At 43.9% G+C, this 25,748-nt stretch overlaps 2 protein-coding genes and 1 long non-coding RNA gene across 4 annotated transcripts; all 3 read right to left on the reverse strand.

Moving 5' to 3' along the window:
* Window positions 1-1,440: 1,440 nt before the first annotated feature.
* Window positions 1,441-3,111, reverse strand: LOC124659591 (crocetin glucosyltransferase, chloroplastic-like). The gene is made up of 2 exons (XM_047197434.1): window positions 3,015-3,111; window positions 1,441-2,854 (listed from the first exon to the last, which is right to left on the reverse strand). The coding sequence occupies exons 1-2, from the start codon at window positions 3,109-3,111 to the stop codon at window positions 1,653-1,655; spliced, it is 1,299 nt and encodes a 432-aa protein (XP_047053390.1). The 3' UTR covers window positions 1,441-1,652.
* Window positions 3,112-6,205: 3,094 nt separating this feature from the next.
* Window positions 6,206-8,117, reverse strand: LOC124683827 (UDP-glycosyltransferase 75C1-like). Its single transcript, XM_047218268.1, has one exon. It carries the CDS (start codon window positions 7,918-7,920, stop codon window positions 6,544-6,546), a length of 1,377 nt encoding a protein of 458 aa, XP_047074224.1. The 5' UTR covers window positions 7,921-8,117; the 3' UTR covers window positions 6,206-6,543.
* Window positions 8,118-23,049: 14,932 nt separating this feature from the next.
* LOC124683828 lies at window positions 23,050-25,523 on the reverse strand. 2 transcript variants are annotated; one of them, XR_006996829.1, is made up of 4 exons: window positions 25,406-25,523; window positions 25,110-25,332; window positions 24,317-24,508; window positions 23,050-23,371 (listed from the first exon to the last, which is right to left on the reverse strand). It is a non-coding gene; the product is annotated as an uncharacterized LOC124683828 (long non-coding RNA). The 2 variants fall into 2 exon arrangements; XR_006996828.1 differs by having other exon boundaries at window positions 25,110-25,312; window positions 25,406-25,504.
* Between the last annotated feature and the right edge of the window lie 225 nt (window positions 25,524-25,748).

Raw genomic sequence — 25,748 nt, forward strand, 5'->3', positions numbered from 1 at the left:
CCAGTCAAACGTAGCTTCTTACGTACTTCCACACATGCAACCTCTATTTTCGATTCCTCTCACTCCTACCCACATGACTGAAACTCTATTTCTCTTATATTTCTCTCTCGTATTTCCGATGGCTACATTTCTTGTATGAATGTGAAATCATGAAAAGTGATTGTGGAAAGTTAGCAAGGCTACCCTGACTTATATCATGACCTAATAGTAAGCGCAGCATGTGCAAACAAAAGAAAATATCTACTGTAATGTATGATGTCAATTGAAAGCTAGATATCTTCCTACTGTACCATTGAACACATATTGGTTGCTCATTTATTGGAAGAATTAAGGGCTTATGTATGTCAAGGAGTTCTAGAAATGCCATCCCAGCTTTATTATTACGCAAATGTTGCTACTACCTTCTACAGAAATAATCACAAAGTACCAAAATTGGAAATATATTGATGCCATGATTTATTGTAGTAAGATAGGGAACACCAGGAGAACACGCTGCAATCTTGTTGATCCAGTCCCTCTGCGTGTGACAAACAGAAGCCTATATAGTGAGACAGATCTTTTTTTAACGAATCATCTGGCCTCTTTATTAAATTGTTAAAGTGCATGGATACAAACACCCTCAAACGGATCAACAAATCAAACATATTGTCCAACCTGCGACGACAACACAAGTCTAGATATTATGGGGGTTCTTTGTTGGATGATCGGTTGTCATGCACAAAGTCGCATTAGTAAGACCCGTTTTACCTGTCTTGCCTTTCTGAAGGATGTGGCAGTAACTCCTCGTGTTCTGCCCCTTAGTTTCCTTGATCACGGATACACAGATGCTAGCAAACCGTGTCCTAGAAATATTGAGATCTTGTGATACGTTCGAGCTCTCTCTAACTGTGATTGCTTCCAAATCTTCCGGTGCAGTAGACATTCAAAAAGAACTACGAACACCCCCAAATATGTGCCATTATGTATCTCACATGGCCACTACGGCAACCGTGCTGGTCTATCAGTTCTCTGCTAGTATGATATATGGGTCGTCACAAAATCCTAGGGTGGGCAAAGATCCACAATAGCACCTTCTAGAGCCGCCCAATGAGTCAACACATAGAAGGTTGAGCTGCGGTAGCAACTACACAGTCGAAATTTGTTCCCGATTCCTCTAATTCCCATCAGCAAGACTCTAAACATGAATTATTCTCTTGTAGCCCAGCTAAGATTTTCTATGAAAAGTGAGAGGAAAAGCAATGCCAACACCTCTTATAGAATGGGATAGTAAATGTGAGTAGAGGAAAACTTACTACATATTCAATGCAAGATTTCTGCTCTATCCCCTACTATTTTTTTTACTACTCACATTTGAATGGGTGTTAACCAGTACTGAAGAACATTTTTGGAAGAACTAAGAACGTGATTGGTAGGCCGTATGTATGGAGACCAGCCAGATCATGGCGACGCAAATTCTCGGTGATTGGATCTCCGCATGACTTACTAGACCATACAAGCATGAAGCGTAAAACACCTCTCAGCAAAGTTCAGTGAAAACTGCCGAATCAACCTTTTTGGTGGAGCGATCAAGTGGGAACAATATCTACGAGACGAATGATTTCCCTTCTTTGCAGTAGGTTAGTCTGAATAATCTCATACATGACCTGATTTTGTCATTGCACGTCACTAGTGATGCATTCCATGAAAGCTCTCAGATTATGATCTGACGAGCCACCTTTCCCAAGAGCCTCCACGACCGCACGCTTCCACTCCGCCGCCGCGACCCGCGCGTCCCCCTGCATCACCTCCTCTACTCGCCGCCTCACCTCTGCCACGCGCAGCACGCCGTCGCTCCCCACCTCCGCGCGCTCTCCGACGCGCCACTCGCACTCGACGAGCCACGCGTTCATCCGCTGGTCGGACATCTGGGGTACGCACACCATGGGCAGGCCGCACGCGACGGCCTCCATCGCCGAGTTCCAGCCGCAGTGCGTGACGAAGCAGCCCACCGCCGCGTGCGAGAGCACCCGCACCTGGTCGCACCACTCCACCACCATGCCGTTCTTGATTTGCGCCTCAGCCTCGGCGAGCTCCGCCTTGTTGTCCTTCCGGACGATGCAGAGGTACGGCCTCCCGCTCTCCTCGAGGCCCTGTAGCAGCTCGTCGAGCTGCTCCTTGGCCATCCTGGCCAGGCTCCCGAACGAGACGTACACCACGGAGCTGGCCGGCTTGGTGTCCAGCCACTCGATGTACTTGGCGTCGTCCTGCTTGAAGAGGCCGGCCTCGTCGCCGGCCGGTAGCACGGGGCCGACGGGTAGCACGTCGTACGCTGCCAGAGCGGCGAGCGTGCCCGCCTCGAGCTCCTGGCACGTGTTGACGATGACCGTCGCCTTGGGGGTTTCCCTGTCGAGGGCGTCGAACAGGTCGCGGGTGGTGGTGTAGATGGAGTGGAAGAAGTCCGAGGTGTCGGTGGAGTCGGTGATGAAGGACGGCAAGTCCCGGACGGCCAGCGGCGGGAGGCCCGGGAGCCGCACGAGGAAGGGCGGGTCGTGGCGGTGGTCGGCCACGACGCCGGCGTGGCCATGGAAGTAGTGGTAGTAGACGGCGATCACGGCGGGGGGCTGGATCCAGTAGAGCCCGGACGGGACGCCCCTGTCGCGCGCGACGTCGGCGGCCCACGGGAGGAGCATCGTGTACACGACGCGCGTCACGGCGCGGCCGCGCGCGGCGAGCGCGTCCAGGAGCTCCCCGACGCTGCGCGCGCCCGCGGCGTGGAAGGCCGCCACGTAGGCGTTGAACGCGCCGTGGTCGCTGCTCGGCACGTACCCGGTCTCGGTGCCGTCCGAGAGTGAGGTTATACAGAGAATACAATCGACTTGTCTTTAATTTAATCAATTTTAAGTTGCTCGCCGAAAGGTTTCTAGAACAGAGCAGTCAGTAACACCGTTTCTCTACCTTTTTTTTTTTTGAAACATAGTTTTGCAGGTTGTCATATCACTATTTGACTGCAAAAGATACAAGTGATCCCATTGTACATGGGAGTTCTATTGAAGAGCGGGAGTTGAATCCATTATTTGGCTGGTTTGCTCGTTGCATGTTTGCATTGTGCCACTCTTTTGGCTTGCCTTCCATCTCATTATCTGCCTTGTTGTTCCGCCCACGTCTAAGCAAAAAAGCAAGTAGGTGCACGAGTCCCCGCGGGTCGAGTTAGAATTGGTGGCTAACCTAACGATGGCATGACCAGTATTCTGGGAGAGTGGGAGTGCTAACTTTGACGATGTTCCAAATGTAGCTTCTTACTTTCACACATGCAACCTCTATTTCTGATCCCTCTCACTCCTACCTACATGACTTAAACTTTATTTCTCTTATTTTTCTCTCTCGTATTTCCGCTGGCTATATTTCTTGTATGAATGTGAAAGCATGAAAAGTGATTGGGAAAAGTTAGCAATGGTACACTGTTTTATATCATGATTTAATAGCAAGTGCAGCATGATATACCATGCAAAAAAAAAAAAAATCTAATGTATGATGTCAATTGAAAGCTTGATATCTTCGTATCTACTGAAGTAGATGGTAATAAAGTGTAGAGTAGCCACTCGTTTTAGATAACATTAGTTGTTGGTGACTAGGGAGGAGATGGCAAAATTCTGTTTAAACAATTAATCGGAATATTCAACATCAACGCCATAATATTTATGTATCCCTAAGAAATATGTATGAGTCAAGGCACTATATTGTGAGAGAGGAAGAAATTCTTTTGGTACCCAGAGCATGTATGAATTACAGTACTACACAGTACTCCTTGATTTCACAAGAGAGCATGCCCATGTATCCTCCCGCTGAAGCCTTTTTAATGGGCCACATTGGCAGCACTGTTTTTTAATGGGCCTCGCTCACGGAAAGGTGGGCGTGGATCTAATAGCATACCACCAAGTTCAACGCCGCCTACGAGAAGATGAAGAAGCGATGATTACCTAATCTTTGGGCCAATTCGAGACGTCCAATGAGCAAAAGAACTTCAACTTGGTCCATTGTTGGAGGGCGCTCAAGTATTGCCCCCAAACGGCACGACCTATATGTGTCCTACGATATGATGCCAACGTGCCCGGTCAATCGAATGTCATCGATGCTGATTGTGAGATTCCAAGTTCACCCATGAAGAGGCCAAGGGGGCGGACGAGTTCTAAGGCGGAGGCCAAGCGAGAGGCTTCCTGGCAAGCGATGATGGAGACGATCAAGAAGCTCATTGCTGATAAGGAGGTGTCAAGTGAGAAGAGGGATGAGAGGAAGCGATGGGAAAAGGAAGAGGTTGTCAAGAACTACTTCGAGATACAAACCAAGAAGCTCGAGATTGAAGAGATCAATGCTCGTGCGGCCGCAAAGGAGGTGGGACAACAAGCAAAAGGAGTTGGAGATCGCCCTGCTCCGCGAGAAGGACAAGATCATGGCGACCCCCTTGACCGACGACATGGACCCTACCCAGGGGCACGGCTTGAGAAGAAGAAGATCATTATAGCTCGAGAAATGTGATTTGTTTATCATGCTTTTGAAACTCTGGTGTGCCAGCTAGTTGTATCTGAACTATGTATGTTGCAACTTTAATTTCTATCTTTTTAGCGAATTATTTGCTCAATATTCATGGCCGGTAATGGCAACTATAATTATTTTTAAAAAATATATATATTGCGGCCACGAATGTTTCGGGGCCACCATTGGAGCCGCTGTCACCCGCATCAGGACCGCGGCCTTTTACCTCTCCGTAGGCCGGTGCATCCGGACCTAGGCGGAACAAAAGGCGGTCCGGATTGCGACCCCCAGTTGGACATGGCCTAACCAAACAATGTCTAAGAAACATTGGCATGACCAGTCTTTTGGGAGTGATAATTTTGGTGCTCATCCAAACGGACTCACGCTTCTCACTTCCACGCATACAACCTCTATTTCCGATCCCTCTCACTCCTACCTACATGACTTTGAACTTTATTTCTCTTTTTTTCTCTCTCGTATGCTAAATTTCTTGTATGAATGTGAAAGCATAAAAAGTGATTGGGGAAAGTTAGCAAGGCTACCCTGACTTATATCATGACCTAATAGTAAGCGCAGCACATACCATGCAAACAAAAGAAAATATCTATTGTACTGTACGATGTCAATTGAAAGCTAGATATGCCATCCGAGCTTTCACGAGTACTGTACCATTGAACACCTATTGGTTGCTCATTTGTTGGAAAAAAAATTAAGGGTTTATGTACCGTGAAGGATTTCTATTGCCAAAATGCCATCCTAGCTTTATTATCACCCAAATGTTACTACTACCTTCTACAGAAGTATTCACAGAGTAACAATAGGAAAGATATTGATGCCACGATTTTTTGTAGTAAGATAGGGAACACAAGGAGAACACGCTGCAATCTTGTTGATCCAATCCCTCTGCGTGTGACAAACATAAGCCTAGATAGTGAGACAGATCTTTTTTTAAACGAATCATCCAGCCTCTTTATTAATTTCTTAAAGTGCATGGATACAAACACCCTCAAACGGATCAACAAATCAAACATATCGTCCAACCTGCGACGACAACACAAGTCTAGATATTATGGGGGTTCTTTGTTGGATGATCGATTTTCATGCACAAAGGTCGCATTAGCAAGACCCTTTGCACCTATCTTGCCTTACTGAAGGATGTGGCAGTAACTCCCCGTGCTCTGCCCCTTAGTTTCCTTGATCACGGATATGCAGTCGCTAGCAAATTGTGTCCTAGAAATATTGAGATCTTGTGATACGTTCAAGCTCTCTCTAACTGCGATTGCTTCCAAACCTTTCGGTGCAGTAGACCTTCAAAAGAACTACGAACACCCCCAAATATGTGCCATTATGTATCTGACATGGACACTACGGCAACCGTGCCGGTCTATCAGTTCTCAGCTAGTATGGTATATGGGTCGTCACAAAATCCTAGGGTGGGCTAAAATCCACAATGAAGACCTTCTAGATCCGCCCTACGAGTGAACACATAGAAGGCTGAGCTGCGGTAGCATCTACATAGTCGAAATTTGTTCCCGATTCCTCTAATTCCCACTAGCAAAACTCTAAACATGAATTATTCTCTTGTAGTACAGCTAGCAAGATTTTCTATGAAAAGTGAGAGGAAAAGCAATGCCAACACCTCTTATAGAATGGGATAATACATGTGAGTAGAGGAAAAGTTACTACAAATTCAATGCAAGATTTCTGCTATATTTCCTACTATTTATTATTTTGAATGGGTGTTAACCAGTACAGAAGAACATTTGTTGGAAGAACTAAGAACGTGATTGGTAGGCCTTATGTATGGAGACCGGCCAGATCATGGCGACACAAATTCTCGGTGATTGGATCACCGCATGAGTTCCTAGACCATACAAGCATGAAGCGTAAAACACCTCTCAGCAAAGTTCAGTGAAAACTGCCCAATCAACCTTTTCGGTGGAGTGCTTAAGTGGAAACAAGATATGCGAGACGAATGATTTCCCATCTTTGCAGCAGGTTAGTCTGAATAATCTCATACATGATCTAATTTTATCATTGCACGTCACTAGTGATGCATTCCATGAAAGCTCTGAGATTATGATCTGACGAGCCACCTTTCACTAGAGCCTCAACGACCGCACGCTTCCAGTCCGCCGCCGCGCCCCGCGCGTCCCCATGCATCACCTCCTCTACTCGCCGCCTCACCTCCGCCGCGCGCAGCACGCCGTCGCTCCCCACCTCCGCGCGCGCTCCGATGCGCCACTCGCACTCGACGAGCCACGCGTTCATCCGCTGGTCGGACATCTGTGGCACGCACACCATGGGCACGCCGCACGCGACGGCCTCCATCGCCGAGTTCCAGCCGCAGTGCGTGACGAAGCAGCCCACCGCCGCGTGCGAGAGCACCCGCACCTGGTCGCACCACTCCACCACCATGCCGTTCTTGATCCGCGCCTCAGCCTCGGCGAGCTCCGCCTTGTTGTCCTTCCGGACGACCCAGAGGTACGGCCTCCCGCTCTCCTCGAGGCCCCGGAGCAGCTCGTCGAGCTGCTCATTGGCCATCCGTGCCAGGCTCCCGAACGAGACGTACACCACGGAGCTGACCGGCCTGGCGTCCAGCCATTCGATGTACTTGGCGTCATCCAGCTTGAAGAGGCCGGCCTCGTCGCCGGCCGGAAGCACCGGGCCGATCGGGAGGACCTCGTACGCTCCCAGGGCGCCGAGCGTGCCGGTCTCGAGTTCTTTGCATGTGTTGACGATGACCGTCGCCTTGGGGGTTTCCCTGTCGAGGGCGTCGAAGAGGTCGCGGGTGGTGGTGTAGATGGAGTGGAAGAAGTCCGAGGGGTCGGTGGAGTCGGTGATGAAGGACGGGAAGTCCCGGACGGCCAGCGGCGGGAGGCCCGGGAGCCGCACGAGGAAGGACGGGTCGTGGCGGTGCTCGGCCACGACGCCGGCGTGGCCGTGGAAGTAGTGGTAGTAGACGGCGAGCACGGCGGCGGGCTGGATCCAGTACAGTGCGGACGGGACGCCCCTGTCTCGCGCGACGTCGGCGGCCCACGGCAGGAGCATCGTGTACACGACGCGGGTCACGGGGCGGCCGCGCGCGGCGAGCGCGTCCACGAGCTCCCCGACGCTGCGCGCGCCCGCGACATGGAAGCCCGCCACGTAGGCGTTGAACGCGGCGTGGTCGCTGCTCGGCACGTACCCGGTCTCCGTGCCGTCGGAGAACGGGAGGAGCTCGAGGCGGCCTTCGTCGGCGCCGTCCGGCGCGTCCGCCGGGAACATGCGGCGGTGGGCGGCTTCGGTGGTGGAGAAGGTGACGAGCGCGTCGGGGGCGGCGGCGAGCAGGCGCCTGGCGAGGCGGAGCGCCGGCGCGATGTGGCCCTGGAGCGGGTAGGTGAGCAGGAGGAAGTGCGGCCGCGGAGACATGGCCGGCTTCTCTTCCTGACCTGACCTGCGATGGAGTTCGTGTGGCCGGCGTTTGCTGTAGCTCGAGATGGACAATCTCGATCAGAGATGGACACTCGATCAGCCTCTTCTCCTGACCTGTGACTTGGAGTGTGGCTTTAGCTAGCTCGAGATCGGCGCTCGATCAGCGACGACGGCAAGTAAGCGACTTGTGTGGAGGCGGGAGAGAGTGAGGTCTAGAGTAACAAAACCATCAGAAAGGTTGGCTTTCCTCCATTTGTTCGTAAAGTCCAATTATCACTGGGTGAAGTCAACAAGCAATCAGGCACGGCACTCGGCAGGGAGCAGGAACGGCGGCCAGCCGGTTCAGACACGGGTGCTGCCGGTGAGGGAACGGAGATTCATTTGGTCCGTTCTAGTTTTTGGTTTGTTTTAGTTTTTGGTTTGTTTTGATTTATTTGGATATATTGGTGGTGGCTGTCTAGCTGCTAGACCAGCATGCGCAACTGCTCAATCGACCCATTCGGTCCGAGTTAATCATTTAGTCAGCGGACTGTGGTCAAACAGTTTTAAATAAAGTTAAAACACGTGATCTTGGGTCTCGACGTGTCGTCTGAATCTAAAGGAACAAACACTCCAGCCATCCACATGAGGGTGAAATGGCGACAGGACACGAGGTAGGAATAGGTCGGGATAGAACTGAACCCTAGGAAATGATAGAAAAAACACTAGGAAGAGAACAAAGGAAATCTCAGCTTGACTTTTTTTTATCTTGAGATCCGGTACAGATATCTTTCCACACGTTAGATCGATCCGCAGATGGTACTAATGAAATGAAATGGGGCGCTTGTGATATCTGGACCACATGTGTGACTTAGGGATTTGAGCCTTCAGTTGACCAGGCAAGTGGCATCTCCCCGTATAGACTCTGTATTCCCGTATACTGGATTTATCCGCCACTCCACCAGAGATTCCTGGTGGTGGGCCCCATGCTGGACCCCGCGCACATCGACCTCCCTCATCGCGCATCCCCCCACCCACCCCGGCGTTCGGGATCTCATCTTGCGCCGCCTCCTTTACCGGAGGAATCCTAGCTCCCGTCATGTCCCCGTGGCCCGGATCCAAAGCGGACGGAAGCGTCCCGAGTCGTCCCTTCGGAGCGATGGTTTCGCTGGGATTCCGAGCTTGACAATGAGGTGATTTCATTATTCTTGTCCATCCTTTCCCCGATTTTTGGCTTATTTATCTTATTCAACGATTATGTTTTCCAATCCGGAGTTTCGACGACTACGATCCGTTCTTGGATCTGCCTCGAGAAATCCTGGATCCGGGCTTCACGGGGCTGGATTTGAAGACGCATCACAGATGCCGTCACGGCGACGCCCCGTAGAGGAAGGTTGCCTTTGACATGGCCGCCACAAGGAGAAGATTCCTTGGATGTGCTCGTCAGGTGAGCTAACTGTTTTCCAGCTCAAAGCAATTTTGTGTTGGGGGTGGGGGGGAGGGACTGAGATATCAGAAACGCACAATTGTTTATGGATTATTGTCCCGTGCCTTGTACCTTTGGCTAGTTGTGCTCTGTAATCTTAGTTAACAATCTGTTTGTGATGGTGTGTGTTGACAGCAGGTATAAAAAGAGAAAAAAGTGCTTTAATTTGTGGTCACCTATATTCCCAACCAAGTGTAATGGTGTGTGTTGACAGCAGAACTTTTAATCACAATTTTAGAAAACATGACGATGAGATAAGGTAGCCAAAGAAATTTGTCACTGGGGGTGTAGGACTACCAATACATGATCTGATTGTAACGAGTTGCTCCACTTCATGAAAAGATTGGCTATGCTGTGACAATTGATGGATAATACTGTACAAGGGAATGAAATACCAGGGATCTGTATAGTCGGAATGGTGAGGAAGTATGGTGATGACTAACAGTGAATATAATTTCTGTACGGTCAGTTGTAGAAGGTTTCTCAAAGACACATACATGCTAGTGATTCCTTCCCCGAGTAAGTGTAGCTCTTTGTTTATAAAGAATAACACGTGCTATATTAACATTCATTGAAAATTCAGATATAGACTGTCTTATCATTGTGTAAATAAAAACTTTATCTGAAGATTCTGGTCTATGCGCTTGTCATTTTGCAGGGGGCGGAGCGTTGCTCATTTGTCGTGTGGATCGACGAACCTTGGATCCTGTATTAACTAGGTCTTTAATTCGCTTGTGGAGTTTGCTTGGGTTAAACTCAAGAAACGAACTTCTGCCAAATGATGTGGAAGCGCCCACTGATCAAGCATACATAGCTCTATGGACTGAGAAAAACAACCTGCAGCTTGCATTTGAGCAGAAGGAACACCAAATGAAGACTAGGGAGCTCAGGCTTAAGGAAGTTATCCGGCACAACAACGAGAGAGCATCACGCTCTTTAAACATCTATGCCAATGTGTTCATCTTCTGCCGCCAGCGATGCGATTTTTGATCTCCCTTCAGAGATCCCTGATCCGTGTTTTTAGGGCCGGAGGTGAACACAAATAACAGGTGCCGCCATGGCAATGTCCCGCAGCTGAAGGTGGCTTTCGATATGGCTGCATCTGGCAGGAGTTTCCTTGGCTGCCATCAGTAAGTTTGAGCAGAGGGAGCACAAGCTGAAGGAATTAATCAGATAAAGCTTTGAGATCTTCAAACAGTTATGCTAATGAGTGCATCTCTGCAGTCAGTATAGGTGTTACTCTGTTTTGCTATAGTTGCCTTCATATTATTTAAATAGGCCTTCCGTTCAATCTGATCAACAATTCATGTAACATAGAAGAACTATGTTCCAGCTTAATGTGTGAGAAACTATAACTGTACATGAAAACTTGTCTTTTATCATCAAATTGATCGTGACCATGCAGGTTGCCAATATATTTGTTTGTACATCATAAGAATTAGAGCGTCCAGTTTGGGATTCATTTTTCAAATATGTTGCTGGTGTCTATGATTCCAATACAATTGAAAAAATGGCAGGACTTTATAGCGATTGGTGTTGTACTCTTCCGTCGTTCTAGGCGGTACTCCCCATAAAGCCAGATTATTTTAATTTGTTATAATGACATATTCTGTGGGTTTCGTTAAGCTATTTTGATCTGATTGTGCCAACTTAAACTCCTGGTTTTACTAGTACCTGGAGATAGATATCCATCCATATTTTAAAGGCAGGACTGTATGGCTCGGCACTCTGGACGCTACCTGTCCATCCGCGCTGGAGTAGTAGATTCTGTACTGCTATTCAGATGCATTAACGTTTTTGAATTCGCCCCATTCAAGTAAATTTATGGCACTCGGGAAATGCGCGTGCATGCTTTCTCAGCAAACTTTTCTGCTGAATGATTTAAATATATAATATGCTCAGATGCCAGACAGCACCAGACACATTCAGATTCCTGGATTGCATACTCTATCGTTCGAAGTCGTTCTATCGTATGAAGTCCTTCATACACCGACATTCAGTGCCTCTTGCGGATTCATATAGTACATCGATCAGAGAAGCCACCCGGGCATTGATTGGAATCCTATACCAGGTCCCGCTGCCGCTCCGTGTAGTCGATGCAGGCCAGTACAACCGTCCGACGACCGACGGTCGCTCTGCAGCAGTATGGACCGTTGGGTAGCGTCATCGTACCATCAGAGTAGAAAAAAATGTGATTCTTCTTCCCAACAAGTGGAAGCAACCTTACGATTTTTTTTATGCAGTCCGATTTTGAAAAAATGTATAATTTCATATGATCCTGATTTACAAAAAGTTGGATGCAATTTTCGCCGGTGAACTGAATATTTTCCTACTGATATAGTCTCGCTTGCAACAATGCACATAAAAATCATACCTGAATGCTCGAATATCGGCCCAGTCTCGATACCGCTGGTTATGCACAAAAAATGACCCGAACACATCTCGGAGAAAATGTCGGCCCGGATATTTTTATTGGGTGCTTGGAATTCGTTTTCGGAACCTTAGTAGATGCGTGATAGTTGGCGGGAGTCAACCCAAACATAAACGTAAGTGGGACGATCAGAGCGTTGCTCTCAAGGAGATGGATTTGAGAGTTGTTGGAGGGAAGTTGATGGCCAAGGCGGACAAGGTGAAGTCCAATGCTAGAGCCACAAACATCCGAATCATGATGGTGGAGATTTAGGTATACGGGTAGGCTAGGATTGATGTAGTCATAGATCAGGAGATTACCCGTAAACAAAATTTTCTACCAGATTAGATCATGAAGCACGTCAGGCGGTCCTTGAGAAGCTCCCTCATGTGTGGCTCGTCCAAGTGCTACAGATGCAGCACCTCCAAAGTATCCACACCTACGAAGTGGAAGCGCCGCACGCCGAACTGCTAGGTCAGCACTAAGGCATGAGAGGAGTGGCGGCTAGGTCGAGTGGTTCAACCCTAATCAGCTCGCCCCACCATCTCTTACATAGTCTAATGCGGACCCAATCTGGATTAGGCTTCCAACCCCTTAAGCGTGTGACCCTATATGTTCACACGCGAATAGACATGACACGAGTACTTCTAGTCCGACAATAGTTGGTAACGGCCTCTAGTTGTTCATAACATGTGTCTACATCACTGGTTTGACATCTCCATATCTATGGACTGCTAGGTCAGCACGTGCAACTGAGGCGTGAGATGAGTGGCGGCGCCTAGGTGCAGTGGTTCAACACCGAACCCTCTCTTGTATAGGCATCCCTGATGAGCTTAAACACTTGAGCCCCATTAGGACACTGAGCCTAGTCAAATGCGGATCCAATTCGGATTAGGCTTTCAACCCCTTAAGTGTGTGACCCTATATGTTCACACGCGAATAGACATGACACATGTACTTCTACTCGTAAAATAGTTGGTAGCGGCCTCTAGTTGTTCATATCATGTGTCCACATCACTGGTTTGCTATCTTCATGTCTATGGCATGCGTGACACACAGTTATAACCCAAGCGATATGCTAGTCCAATATTCACATACGTCCTCACATGAACTCCGACTAAGGACAACTTTAGAAAACCCTACAAGTAAACGAGTTTCACAAACAATTTACATAATTTTCATTCAACGAAGTTGCATGGTAATATAATTTTCCTGTCATTTTTTGAATACATGATCAATAATAACACTCAACATAGAGATATTAACCCTCAATATAATACCTTTACATCTACCAAATATAGGCGATTAGCAAATCTATATGGATTCGAGAACAAATGTCTTAGGCATGCGGTTCATCGATATTCCCCCTGAAACTACATTTTGACTAGCCATGCGGTCCTCGGTTTTGTTTAGGCGATAGATTGTGTTCGGATACATTAAATACATACTAGTCAATGCCAGACTGAGATAAATCTTAATGCTTTCTTAATATAAGAAATAACACACAGTTGAATCTAAAAAATCTCAAGAATTACGCACTTGCATCCTTCTCTATCTCGTCGAACCGTAATCTAGCCATGTGGTACTCAATGGACTAGCTATAACGTACTCTAGGTTTTATCTATTTAACTCACGTGATAGATTGTGTTTGCATATAAATTAAATTTATACTAGTCACGGCTAGACTAATATAAATCTTGGTGGGGGTTTTTAATGTAAAAAACAACATAAAACAACACAATGCATTTCATGAGACTAGTCAGAATGGGAAGTATCATACACTAGTATCATGCACATGATACTAGTTTATGATACTACCCCCACAATGCATAGTATCATAACATAGTACTATCATAGTATCATCACATTTAATGTTTTGTAGAATCTTAATGCAAATTTGTGTACATGATGTGTTTGTCATTAAATTTTCTAGTTTTACGTGCTATGATACGATATCATATTATGATACCACTCCCATCTCCCACCTCATTAATTGGCGAGCCACATCAGATTTTTGCCAACATGGCATGCATGATACTACTTATGATACTCTCATTGTGGATAGTCTGAGGTCCTTTGTTAGAATCTCTATATGGTACACAAACATAAATGCATTAGTATATGATACTATTAGATTACCAGATGACTCACATGATGAAATCTTTAATATTGTAGCACGATACATGAGGGGTAGAAACTTAACACTCATAAAACTCAGGCGTAGCAAATGAGTGTGAATTTTCAACATACATGAAGAGTCTAAGAAACTGCAATGGAAATTTGAAACCTAAGAGAAAATCAGAGATGCAATACATAGATGAAATGCTACTGTACTGCATATAATCCTTATCGGAACTTGGCGGTGAATAACTCGGGCTAGTGCAAAGGGCCTGGAGAATTGAAGGACTATCTGAACTCAAATCCAGAACTTAAAAAAGGACATGTTATTGGGGACAAATCATTTGTTACTTGGAAAATACAACTAAACAATGAATGAACCAACATTGAAGTGTTGGAGATACTACACCTGCATCTACAAATGAAACTGTACATCACACCAGACAATTGCAATAATACCATATGCAGTGCTTGCCGTATTTTCACACACACACGGAAAATAAAATGAGAAGGTTTTATCGTACACCCGTATAATAGATTATTGTGTCTCATGGAGGAGACAAGGGAACACGAAAAATAATCTCAAGAATTACGCAGTTGCATCCTTCTTTATCTTGACGAACCCTAATTTAGCCATGTGGTCACCGACAAACCAGCCATATCGTCCTCTAGATTTTATCATAAATTCCTTATGTTATCCTCTATGCATCGGTTGTTCAGGCGTTAGATTGTGTTTGGATACATTAAATTCATACTAGTTAAGGCCAGACAACGATAAATCTCAATACTTTCTTAATGTAAGAAAAAAAATACACAATCAAATCTGAAAAAATCTCCAGAATTACACAGTTGTATCCTTCCCTATCTTGTGGAACCCTAATCTAGCCATGCGGTCCTCAACAAAATAGATATGACGTACTCTAGTTTTTTTAGAACACGGTACAACGCAGACGCTCACAAACACGCAGGTACAATCACCCCTATGAACACGTCATCTACCACTGAAAGCATAGCGTCGATTAAATCCTAGAATTAATCCAGGTAAATGCAAACATCCATGCTAAGTCTAGAACTTGAACCTGTGTGGACTGGTATCACCACAAGGAACCTAACCACCAGAGTCAAGCTCTGTTTGCAACATACTCTAGGTTTTATCATAAAGTATTTACGATGTCCTCTATGCATCGACTTAACTCATGTGTGATAGATTTTGTTTGCATATAAATTTATACTAGTCACAACCAGACTAATATAAATGTTGGTGCTTTCTTAATGTAAAAAAACAACATAATACAACACAATATATTTTATGAGGTCCTTATTAGATCGAGTCTCCATGTGGTACAAAACATAATACCATAGAGTGCTTGCCGTTTTATCATACACACATGGAAAATAAATCGAGAATGTTTTATCGTACACCTACATAGTACATTGTTGCGTCCCATAGAGGAGACAAGGCACACCAAAAATAATCTAAAGAACTACGCAGTTGCATCCTTCTCTATCTTGATGAATCCTAATTTAGCCATGCGGTCCTCGACAAACCAGCCATATCGTCCTCTAGGTTTTATCATAAAGTTCTTATGATATCCTCTGTGCATCGGTTTTGTTTATGTGGTCGATTGTGTTCGGATACATTAAATTCATACTAGTCAAGGCTAGACTAAGATAAATCTTAATGCTTTATTAATGTAAGAAATATTACACAATTGAATCTGAAAAAATCTCCATAATTACGCTGTTGCTTTCTTCCCTATCTTGTGGAACCTTAATCTAGCCATGCGGTCCTCAAGAAACTAGACATGATGTACTCTAGGTTTTATCATAAAGTTCTTGCGATATCCTCTATGCATCGACTTAGCTCATGTATGATCGATTTTGTTTGCATATAAATTTATATACTAGTCACAACCAGACTAATACAAATGTTGGTGCTTTCTTAATGTAAAAAAAACAACATAATACAACACAATATATTCCATGAGGTCCTTTTTAGAATCTCCATGTGGTACAAAACATAATACCAAAGAGTTCTTGCCGTTTTATCATACAAATGTGGTAAATGAATCGAGAAGATTTTATCGTACACCCACATAGTACATTGTTGCGTCTCATAGAGGAGACAAGGCACACCAAAAATAATCCTAAGAATTACGCAGTTGCATCCTTCTCTATCTCGACGAACCCTAATTTAGCCATGCGGTCCTCGACAAACCTGCCATATCGTCCTCGAGGTTTTATCATAAAGTCCTTATGATATCCTCTGTACATCGGTTTTCTTTAGGTGATAGATTATGATCGGATACATTAAATTCTAACTAGTAGATCATACTAGTCAAGGTCAGACTGAGATAAATCTTAATGCTTTCTTAATGTAAGAAATAATACACAATCGAATCTGAAAAAATATCAAGATCTACGAAGTTGCATCCTTCTTTATCTTGTAAAACCCTAATCTAGCCATGCGGTCCTCGACAAACTAGCCATATAATCATGCATCGACTTAACTCATTTGTGATAGATTTGTTTGCATATAAATTTATACTAATCACGGCCAGACTAATATAAATGTTGGTGTTTTCTTAATGTAAAAAACAACAAATACAACATAATACCATAGAGTGCTTGTCGTTTTTATCATACACATGCGGAAAATACATCGAGAATGTTTTATCGTATACACCCGCATAATACATTGTTGCGTCTCACAGAGGAGACAATGCACACGGAAAATAATCTCAAGAATTACGCAGTTGCATCCTTCTCTATTTTGGCGAACCCTAATATAGTCATGCGGTCCGCAACAAACTAGCCATATCGTCCTCTAGATTTTATCATAAAGTCCTTATGATATCCTCTGTGCATTGGTTTTGTTTAGGCGATAGATTGGTTCGGATACATTAGATTCATACTAGTCAAGGTCAGAATGAGATAAATTTTAATGATTTCTTAATGTAAGAAATAATACACAATTAAATCTAAATGTCTCAAGAATTACGCAGTGTTGCATCCTTCTCTATCTCGTCGAACCGTAAGCTAGCCATGCGGTCCTCAACATACTAGCTATAACGAACTCTAGGTTTTAACATAAAGTCCTTACGATATCCTCTGTGCTTCGATTTCACTCATGTGATAGATTGTGTTTGCATATAAATTAAATTTATACTAGTCATAGCTAGACTAATATAAATGTTGGTGCTTTCTTAATGTTAAAAAACAACATAATACAACACAATACATTTCATGAGATCCTTTGTTAGAATCTCCATATGTTACGCAACATAATACCATATGAAGATTCATAGAGGGATTTGATTGGTCAAGATGTATATCTAGATCTCCTCTCTCTTTTCCCAAATATGAGCAAGAATCATGGAGGGGTTAGAGGGAGAAGAAGGTTCTCAAAGTCAACAATAGAGTAGGGAGAGAGAGGGAGAAGCCACCAGCCCAAGGAGGAAGAAGGGGGTCTTATATACTCTCTCCCAACGAAATATGACCGTTGGGGATCCCCTAGGCCGGATTATCCACTCTGGGACGGATTATCAGCCCTTAGCCCTCGAAAAACGGCTAAGGACCTTAGCGGGTCCAAAAAACGTGAGCCCATGTATAGAGGCAGGATATTTGGCCAGATTATTCATTTGGGACGGATATTTCGTCGGCCGGATAATCCGCCCCCAACTAGGGCCGTATAATCCGGCCCTGAAAACTGGTAGAAACAATAAAAACAATATTTGCATGGGGCAACCTCAAATAAATAGAACACCGTCTTGCTTACATGGCTTTGGGGATAAATACTTGACCAACTCGGAGACGCCACCACCCTATCCGTCCGGACTTTCACATTCTTAATACTTGCTTGTTATCAAATGTCCATGGAGTCCCATTAAACCCCAGGTCTTGAAGATCATAGAAGGATAAAGTTTCTCTAAATTCCCACATCTGTTTTTCATTTCTTTCCTTTTTTAAGAAATGTTCACTTTATCACATGTTTCGTTGAAATTTCCCATCATAAGCCAGGGTAGATTCATCATAGATTTTTTTATAACAAATCCCACATATGATGTCGCATGCGGGTTCGAGGTTCCCCATAGACAAACGTGCACCTCCATTTATTTCCTTTTTTTCATATCAATAATGATTACATCGATAATTATCTCATTTATTTTAAAAACTCGACTTCTAAACTCTCATGCCAGAACAGGGCTAGACCTCCCCCCTTCCCTTCCCCGTGAAACGAAACTACATGCTTCAGACCAAGCCTCCAATGAAGGCTTTCCATGACATCTTTTCTTTGCCGTGTCTCCGACAGCAAGACGAGTTGGGGGCGATGAGTGTGCATGAGGTGTTCGAGCTCTTGAACCGTCCGGGAGTCACCCACCCCCGGAGGTTCCAACCCAAAGCTCTCATGGCTCCTGATGAGCATTGAATACATTGTTCTTGATCAAGGTCTATAGGGTACTCCGATTGTACGATATAGAGTACATTGTTGAATGATATAGAGTCCTTTCCATATGAAAATGATATGGTGGCGGCAAACATATACGAGACTGTTCAATACTTTGAGTTTGATAAACTCCATGTGGTACATTGTTGTCTCCCGTACATATCGTCCTCTAGATTTTATCATAAATTCCTTATGTTATCCTCTATGCATCGGTTGTTCGGGCGTTAGATTGTGTTTGGATACATTAAATTCATACTAGTCAAGGCCAGACAAAGATAAATCTCAATGCTTTCTTAATGTAAGAAAAAAATACACAATTGAATCTGAAAAAATCTCCAGAATTACACAGTTGTATCCTTCCCTATCTTGTGGAACCCTAATCTAGCTATGCGGTCCTCAACAAAATAGATATGACGTACTCTAGTTTTTTTTAGAACACGGTACAACGCAGATGCTCACAAACACGCAGGTACAATCACCCCTATGAACACGTCATCTACCACTAAAAGCATAGCGTCGATTAAATCCTAGAATTAATCCAGGTAAATGCAAACATCCATGCTAAGTCTAGAACTTGAATCTGGGTGGACTGGTATCACCACAAGGAACCGAACCACCAGAGTCAAGCTCTGTTTGCAACATATTGTAGGTTTTATCATAAAGTATTTACGATGTCCTCTATGCATTGACTTAACTCATGTGTGATAGATTTTGTTTGCATATAAATTTATACTAGTCACAACCAGACTAATATAAATGTTGGTGCTTTCTTAATGTAAAAAAAACAACATAATACAACACAACATATTTTATGAGGTCCTTATTAGATCGAGTCTCCATGTGGTACAAAACATAATACCATAGAGTGCTTGCCGATTTATCATACACACATGGAAAATAAATCGAGAATGTTTTATCGTACACCTACATAGTACATTGTTGCGTTCCATAGAGGAGACAAGGCACACCAAAAATAATCTGAAGAATTACGCAGTTGCATCCTTCTCTATCTTGACGAATCCTAATTTAGCCATGCGGTCCTCGACAAACCAGCCATATCGTCCTCTAGGCTTTATCATAAAGTTCTTATTATATCCTCTGTGCATCGGTTTTGTTTAGGTGGTCGATTGTGTTCGGATACATTAAATTCATACTAGTCAAGGCCAGACTAAGATAAATCTTAATGCTTTATTAATGTAAGAAATATTACACAATTGAATCTGAAAAAATCTCCATAATCACGCTGTTGCTTTCTTCCCTATCTTGTGGAACCTTAATCTAGCCATGCGGTCCTCAAGAAACTAGACATGACGTACTCTAGGTTTTATCATAAAGTTCTTGCGATATCCTCTATGCATCGACTTAACTCATGTATGATCGATTTTGTTTGCATATAAATTTATATACTAGTCACAACCGAGACTAATACAAATGTTGGTGCTTTCTTAATGTAAAAAACAACATAATACAACACAATATATTCCATGAGGTCCTTTTTAGAATCTCCATGTGGTACAAAACATAATACAAAAGAGTTCTTGCCGTTTTATCATACAAATGTGGTAAATGAATCGAGAAGGTTTTATCGTACATCCACATAGTACATTGTTGCGTCTCATAGAGGAGACAAGGCACACCAAAAATAATCCTAAGAATTACGCAGTTGCATCCTTCTCTATCTCGACGAACCCTAATTTAGCCATGCGGTCCTCGACAAACCTGCCATATCGTCCTCGAGGTTTTATCATAAAGTCCTTATGATATCCTCTGTGCATCGGTTTTCTTTAGGTGATTGATTATGATCGGATACATTAAATTCATACTAGTAATTCATACTAGTCAAGGTCAGACTGAGATAAATCTTAATGCTTTCTTAATGTAAGAAATAATACACAATCAAATCTGAAAAAATATCAAGATCTACGAAGTTGCATCCTTCTCTATCTTCTAAAACCCTAATCTAGCCATGCGGTCCTCGACAAACTAGCCATATAATCATGCATCGACTTAACTCATGTGTGATAGATTTGTTTGCATATAAATTTATACTAATCACGGCCAGACTAATATAAATGTTGGTGTTTTCTTAATGTAAAAAACAACAAATACAACATAATACCATAGAGTGCTTGTCGTTTTTATCATACACATGCGGAAAATACATCGAGAATGTTTTATCGTATACGCCCGCATAATACATTGTTGCGTCTCACAGAGGAGACAATGCACACCAAAAATAATCTCAAGAATTACGCGAGTTGCATCTTTCTCTATTTTGACGAACCCTAATATAGCCATGCGGTCCGCAACAAACTAGCCATATCGTCCTCTAGATTTTATCATAAAGTCCTTATGATATCCTCTGTGCATTCGTTTTGTTTAGGCGATAGATTGGTTCGGATACATTAGATTCATACTAGTCAAGGTCAGAATGAGATAAATTTTAATGCTTTCTTAATGTAAGAAATAATACATAATTAAATCTAAAAGTCTCAAGAATTACGCAGTGTTGCATCCTTCTCTATCTCGTCGAACCGTAAGCTAGCCATGCGGTCCTCAACATACTAGCTATAACGAACTCTAGGTTTTATCATAAAGTCCTTACGATATCCTCTGTGCTTCGATTTCACTCATGTGATAGATTGTGTTTGCATATAAATTAAATTTATACTAGTCATAGCTAGACTAATATAAATGTTGGTGCTTTCTTAATGTTAAAAAACAACATAATACAACACAATACATTTCATGAGATCCTTTGTTAGAATCTCCATATGTTACGCAACATAATACCATATGAAGATTCATAGAGGGATTTGATTGGTCAAGATGTATATCTAGATCTCCTCTCTCTTTTCCCAAATATGAGCAAGAATCATGGAGGGGTTAGAGGGAGAAGAAGGTTCTCAAAGTCAACAATAGAGTAGGGAGAGAGAGGGAGAAGCCACCAGCCCAAGGAGGAAGAAGGGGGTCTTATATACCCTCTCCCAACGAAATATGACCGTTGGGGATCCCCTAGGCCGGATTATCCGCTCACGGGACGGATTATCAGCCCTTAGCCCTCGAAAACGGCTAAGGACCTTAGCGGGTCCAAAAACGTGATCCCATGTATAGAGGCAGGATATTTGACCAGATTATTCATTTGGGACGGATATTTCGTCGGCCGGATAATCCGCCCCCAACTAGGGCCGTATAATCCGGCCCCGAAAACTGGTAGAAACAATAAAAACAATATTTGCATGGGGCAACCTCAAATAAATAGAACACTGTCTTGCTTACATGGCTTTGGGGATAAATACTTGACCAACTCGGAGACGCCACCACCCTATCCGTCCGGACTTTCACATTCTTAATACTTGCTTGTTATCAAATGTCCATGGAGTCCCATTAAACCCCAGGTCTTGAAGATCATAGAAGGATAAAGTTTCTCTAAATTCCCACATCTGTTTTTCATTTCTTTCCTTTTTTAAGAAATGTTCACTTTATCACATGTTTCGTTGAAATTTCCCATCATAAGCCGGGGTAGATTCATCATAGATTTTTTATAACAAATCCCACATATGATGTCGCATGCGGGTTCGAGGTTCCCCATAGAAAAACGTGCACCTCCATTTATTTCCTTTTTTCATATCAATAATGATTACATCGATAATTATCTCATTTATTTTAAAAAATCGACTTCTAAACTCTCATGCCAAAAGAGGGCTAGACCTCCCCCCTTCCCTTCCCCGTGAAACGAAACTACATGCTTGAGACCAAGCCTCCAATGAAGGCTTTCCACGACATCTTTTCTTTGCCGTGTCTCCGACAGCAAGACGAGTTGGGGGCGATGAGTGTGCACGAGGTGTTCGAGCTCTTGAACCGTCAGGAGTCACCCACCCCGGAGGTTCCAACCCAAAGCTCTCATGGCTCCTGATGAGCATGAATACATTGTTCTTGATCAAGGTCTATAAGGTACTCCGATTGTACGATATAGAGTACATTGTTGAATGATATAGAGTCCTTTCCATATGAAAATGATATGGTGGCGGCAAACATATACAGACTGTTCAATACTTTGAGTTTGATAAACTCCATGTGGTATATTGTTGTCTCCCGTAGTGTGTCATTCATCGATGAGGGGTCCTAATATTCTAAGGGCACGAAAAATGGATAATTTTTTTTTCTTAATCCCATATATTGCTTTCACTGTTTATTACCACACCAACACAAACATTTGGTGCAGAGCTTGGATGACACATCATCCAGTATGGAGGTGGGGTGTGCCTCGACACATCATCCAGTATGGAGGTGGGGTGTGCCTCCGTCGTCGCAATGAGCGGTTTCCATCATGTGAGATGATATTTTTAGTTAGACTAACTTTTACTATCAAATAAACGATCAAACCTTTGCCAAATCCAATACATCAAAAAAATTGCACATTAGTCTTTCCGAATATTTAAGTTCTTCTCAGCCCTAAAATGGAATTTCTCCCGGTTGACCACTCGAAGATACACTTGTTATGAATTGTATTTAGCCCAACTAAATTTTATGATTACTAATCAGTGCAAACACCGATTTTGTTAGATGATGACAATTACAATTGTTTTATTTATATGCCACCAAACAAATTTTTATGGTTACTAAACAGTCCATGTTCACCTCGGGGCAAACTTCGTTGATCTGAGCAACCGACAAACCAACTACTAAAATATTCATGATGGACCAATCACTATTTATAAAGTTCTTTGGAGATATTCACGATATACCAATCCCTCATTTATTAAGTTCTTATATGGATCATCTCCCCCTATTACATATAAGTTCACAAATCGTCACACGGAGGGCGACCAGCTGCTGGTTGTCAGTCCTAGCCCCCATCACCTTCATCCGGCAGATCCACAACACCAACGCTGGCAGCTGTCCCCACGTCACCAGTTCTGTCCTGCCACCACTACCCAATTCTTGAGTGATATAATTTTCCTGCCATATTTGGCTTTCTGTAGAACAAAATTCTCCCAAGGCAGGACTGCACAATAAATAATACATGATCAATTATAATTACCCTTCGAGGAGTTCTCCTCGGGGGTAAATATGTCAAAAAAATAGGCAATATTTGAACTCAGATACCGATAGACGAGGAAGGAAATAATTTCTGAAACTGAAGCATGCGCCACTATGACAATGCAATCGCAGGTCTGAGAGTGTGTAAAATGAAGAATCCACGAGTCTAAGTAAATGATTCTCGTTTAGGAGCTAATTCTCCTACAAACAATATGGCTATCAAGAATGAATTGATAGTCTAAACTCATACAAACATAAATGCATTAGTAAACTGATACTATTAGATTACCAGATGACTCACATAATAAAATCTAACACTCCATAAAACTCAGGCGTAGCAAATGAGTGAATTTTTAACATACAGGAAGAGCTTAAGAAACTGCGATGGAAATTTGAAACCTAAGGGCAAATCAGAGATGCAATACATAGATGAAATGCTACTGTAGTGCATATAATCCTCATCGAAACTTGGCATTGAATAACTCGGGCTCGTGCAAAGGGCCTGGAGAATTGAAGGACTATATCTGAACTCAAATCCAGAACTTAAAAGGGACATGTTATTGGGGACTAATCATTTGTTACTTGGAAAATACAACTAAACAATGAATGCACCAACTTAGGTCAAAATAAGCCGGCCCTTATTGAAATGTTGGAGATGCTACACCTGCATCTACAAATGACACTGTACATCACACCAGACATGCTGAATTGCAATCAAACGCATTAGCTGTCAGCTTGTTAAAAGAAATTCTTCTGAAAATAGCATTTGTCCGCGATTTTGCATGACCTCATAGGTATAATTTCAGCCGCAACTACCGACCCGCCTTGGCACACTAAAACTAGGAAAATGATTCTGCTAACATACAAGAGCAACGATGAGCATCCTGATATTGACAGGAAATCAACGAACCTCTTCTTCCATGGATGTGGAGATGGAGGCGATTGTGAGGCGCAGATGGGATAATTCATATGTTTGGTTATCATCTGGCCTGAATTATCTCTTCATAAAACTATATCATGATGAACAATAAATAGGAGCGATTCCAAAACGCGAAGGGGGGAATCCTCCAGCGGCAGTCCTTAAGCTTGGTTGTTATATGACCTGCATTTAAGGTACAGAGTGTCCAAGTTAAACAGCATGTATTAAAGTGGATGCTACTACACTATCTGAGAATAAATCATTCCACTTGCTAGAACTGTTTGATCGGAGAAGCAAAAGAAGCAGAAAAGTCAGGATGCGAAGTGTCCCACATACAGACTTTAATTCAAGGAACCTAAATTCCTTATTTATCTATGAAACAAAAAAAAAGCACTGTAAATCTGATTTAGAATACACACCCACTTTCCTAACAAAAACATCTCCATCTGTCAAACTATAAGAATAATAAAACTCTGAAACAACTTTGCTTCTCTTAAGATATCGTTTTGCTTCTCGTATATGTCACAGACCTAAAAAGTTTCAGTGATCGATTCCTCTAGAGGTTGACACCAGCTTGGTTCATAAACATTCAGCCAATTAAAGTTGGTTGCTCCCGGTTATAATCCGTAAGATTATCTCGCCTGTTTAGAATCAGGTGCGCTTTCAAGCCCACCAGCAAATCGATCTTTATCCGGTAGTTCATGGGGCTAATTCGTCCCAAGTGCGTGCTGTACGGGTCCTTATTCAACAAATTAAAATGCATCGCCGAATGAACTCTACGCACCTGTTGTTCCATGACCCAGGCGATGGTGGTGAACCGGAGAGATGGGCCGCGGCTTCATCTGGAGAAGGCATCGGAACTTCCGCTACCTCCGCGAAATCCGGCGCGGCCGTTGCTTCCAGAGCTCGTAGAGTCGACGGATCGGCTTGGGCTGGTGCCCTCATCTCCCGTCTGGTTTGCTTCTTCTCGGTCGAGCCAAGGCGAATCTAGGGATGGAAAATCCATGCTGGAGGGAGCATTGAGCGGAATCAGAGAGGCGGCGGCGCTCAGCGAGAGCTCGAATGACGGGGAGATCTGACCTGAGTGAACCCTTAGGGGCGGCCATCGACCTGCATCGCCAGCGGCGTCGGGATCTAGCCGGAGGATCCGCTCTCGCCTGCGGGTGTGTGTCTCGTCTGACGCAGGGAGGAGGCGATTGGATTTCGAATTAACTGGGCTCGGTGGATCCTGTCCAATACCCCACGTCGGCAGCGGGCCACCACCGTATAACATACGAAAAGGTGCTATGTATCTACGGCGCATCGCTCGTATTTGCGGAAATGGCTGGTCAAACGTTCCCGCATGTGGGCCCGGCACGGGAATCTCATAGCAGCGTCCGACGGGAGCGATTTCGACCGCGCCCCATTTCGCCTTCACCAACGC

Source organism: Lolium rigidum, chromosome 1 (genome assembly GCF_022539505.1).
Source record: "Lolium rigidum isolate FL_2022 chromosome 1, APGP_CSIRO_Lrig_0.1, whole genome shotgun sequence".
Lineage (NCBI taxonomy): Eukaryota > Viridiplantae > Streptophyta > Magnoliopsida > Poales > Poaceae > Lolium > Lolium rigidum.

Coding starts and splice junctions, on each gene's coding strand:
- LOC124659591 (XM_047197434.1), bottom strand. CDS start 3,111: ATGGAAGGCAAGCCAAAAGAGTGGCACAATGCAAACATGCAACGAGCA. Junction 2,855..3,014: donor CTCTTCAATAGAACTCCCAT/GTACAATGGGAT, acceptor ATTAAAGACAAG/TCGATTGTATTCTCTGTATA.
- LOC124683827 (XM_047218268.1), bottom strand. CDS start 7,920: ATGTCTCCGCGGCCGCACTTCCTCCTGCTCACCTACCCGCTCCAGGGC.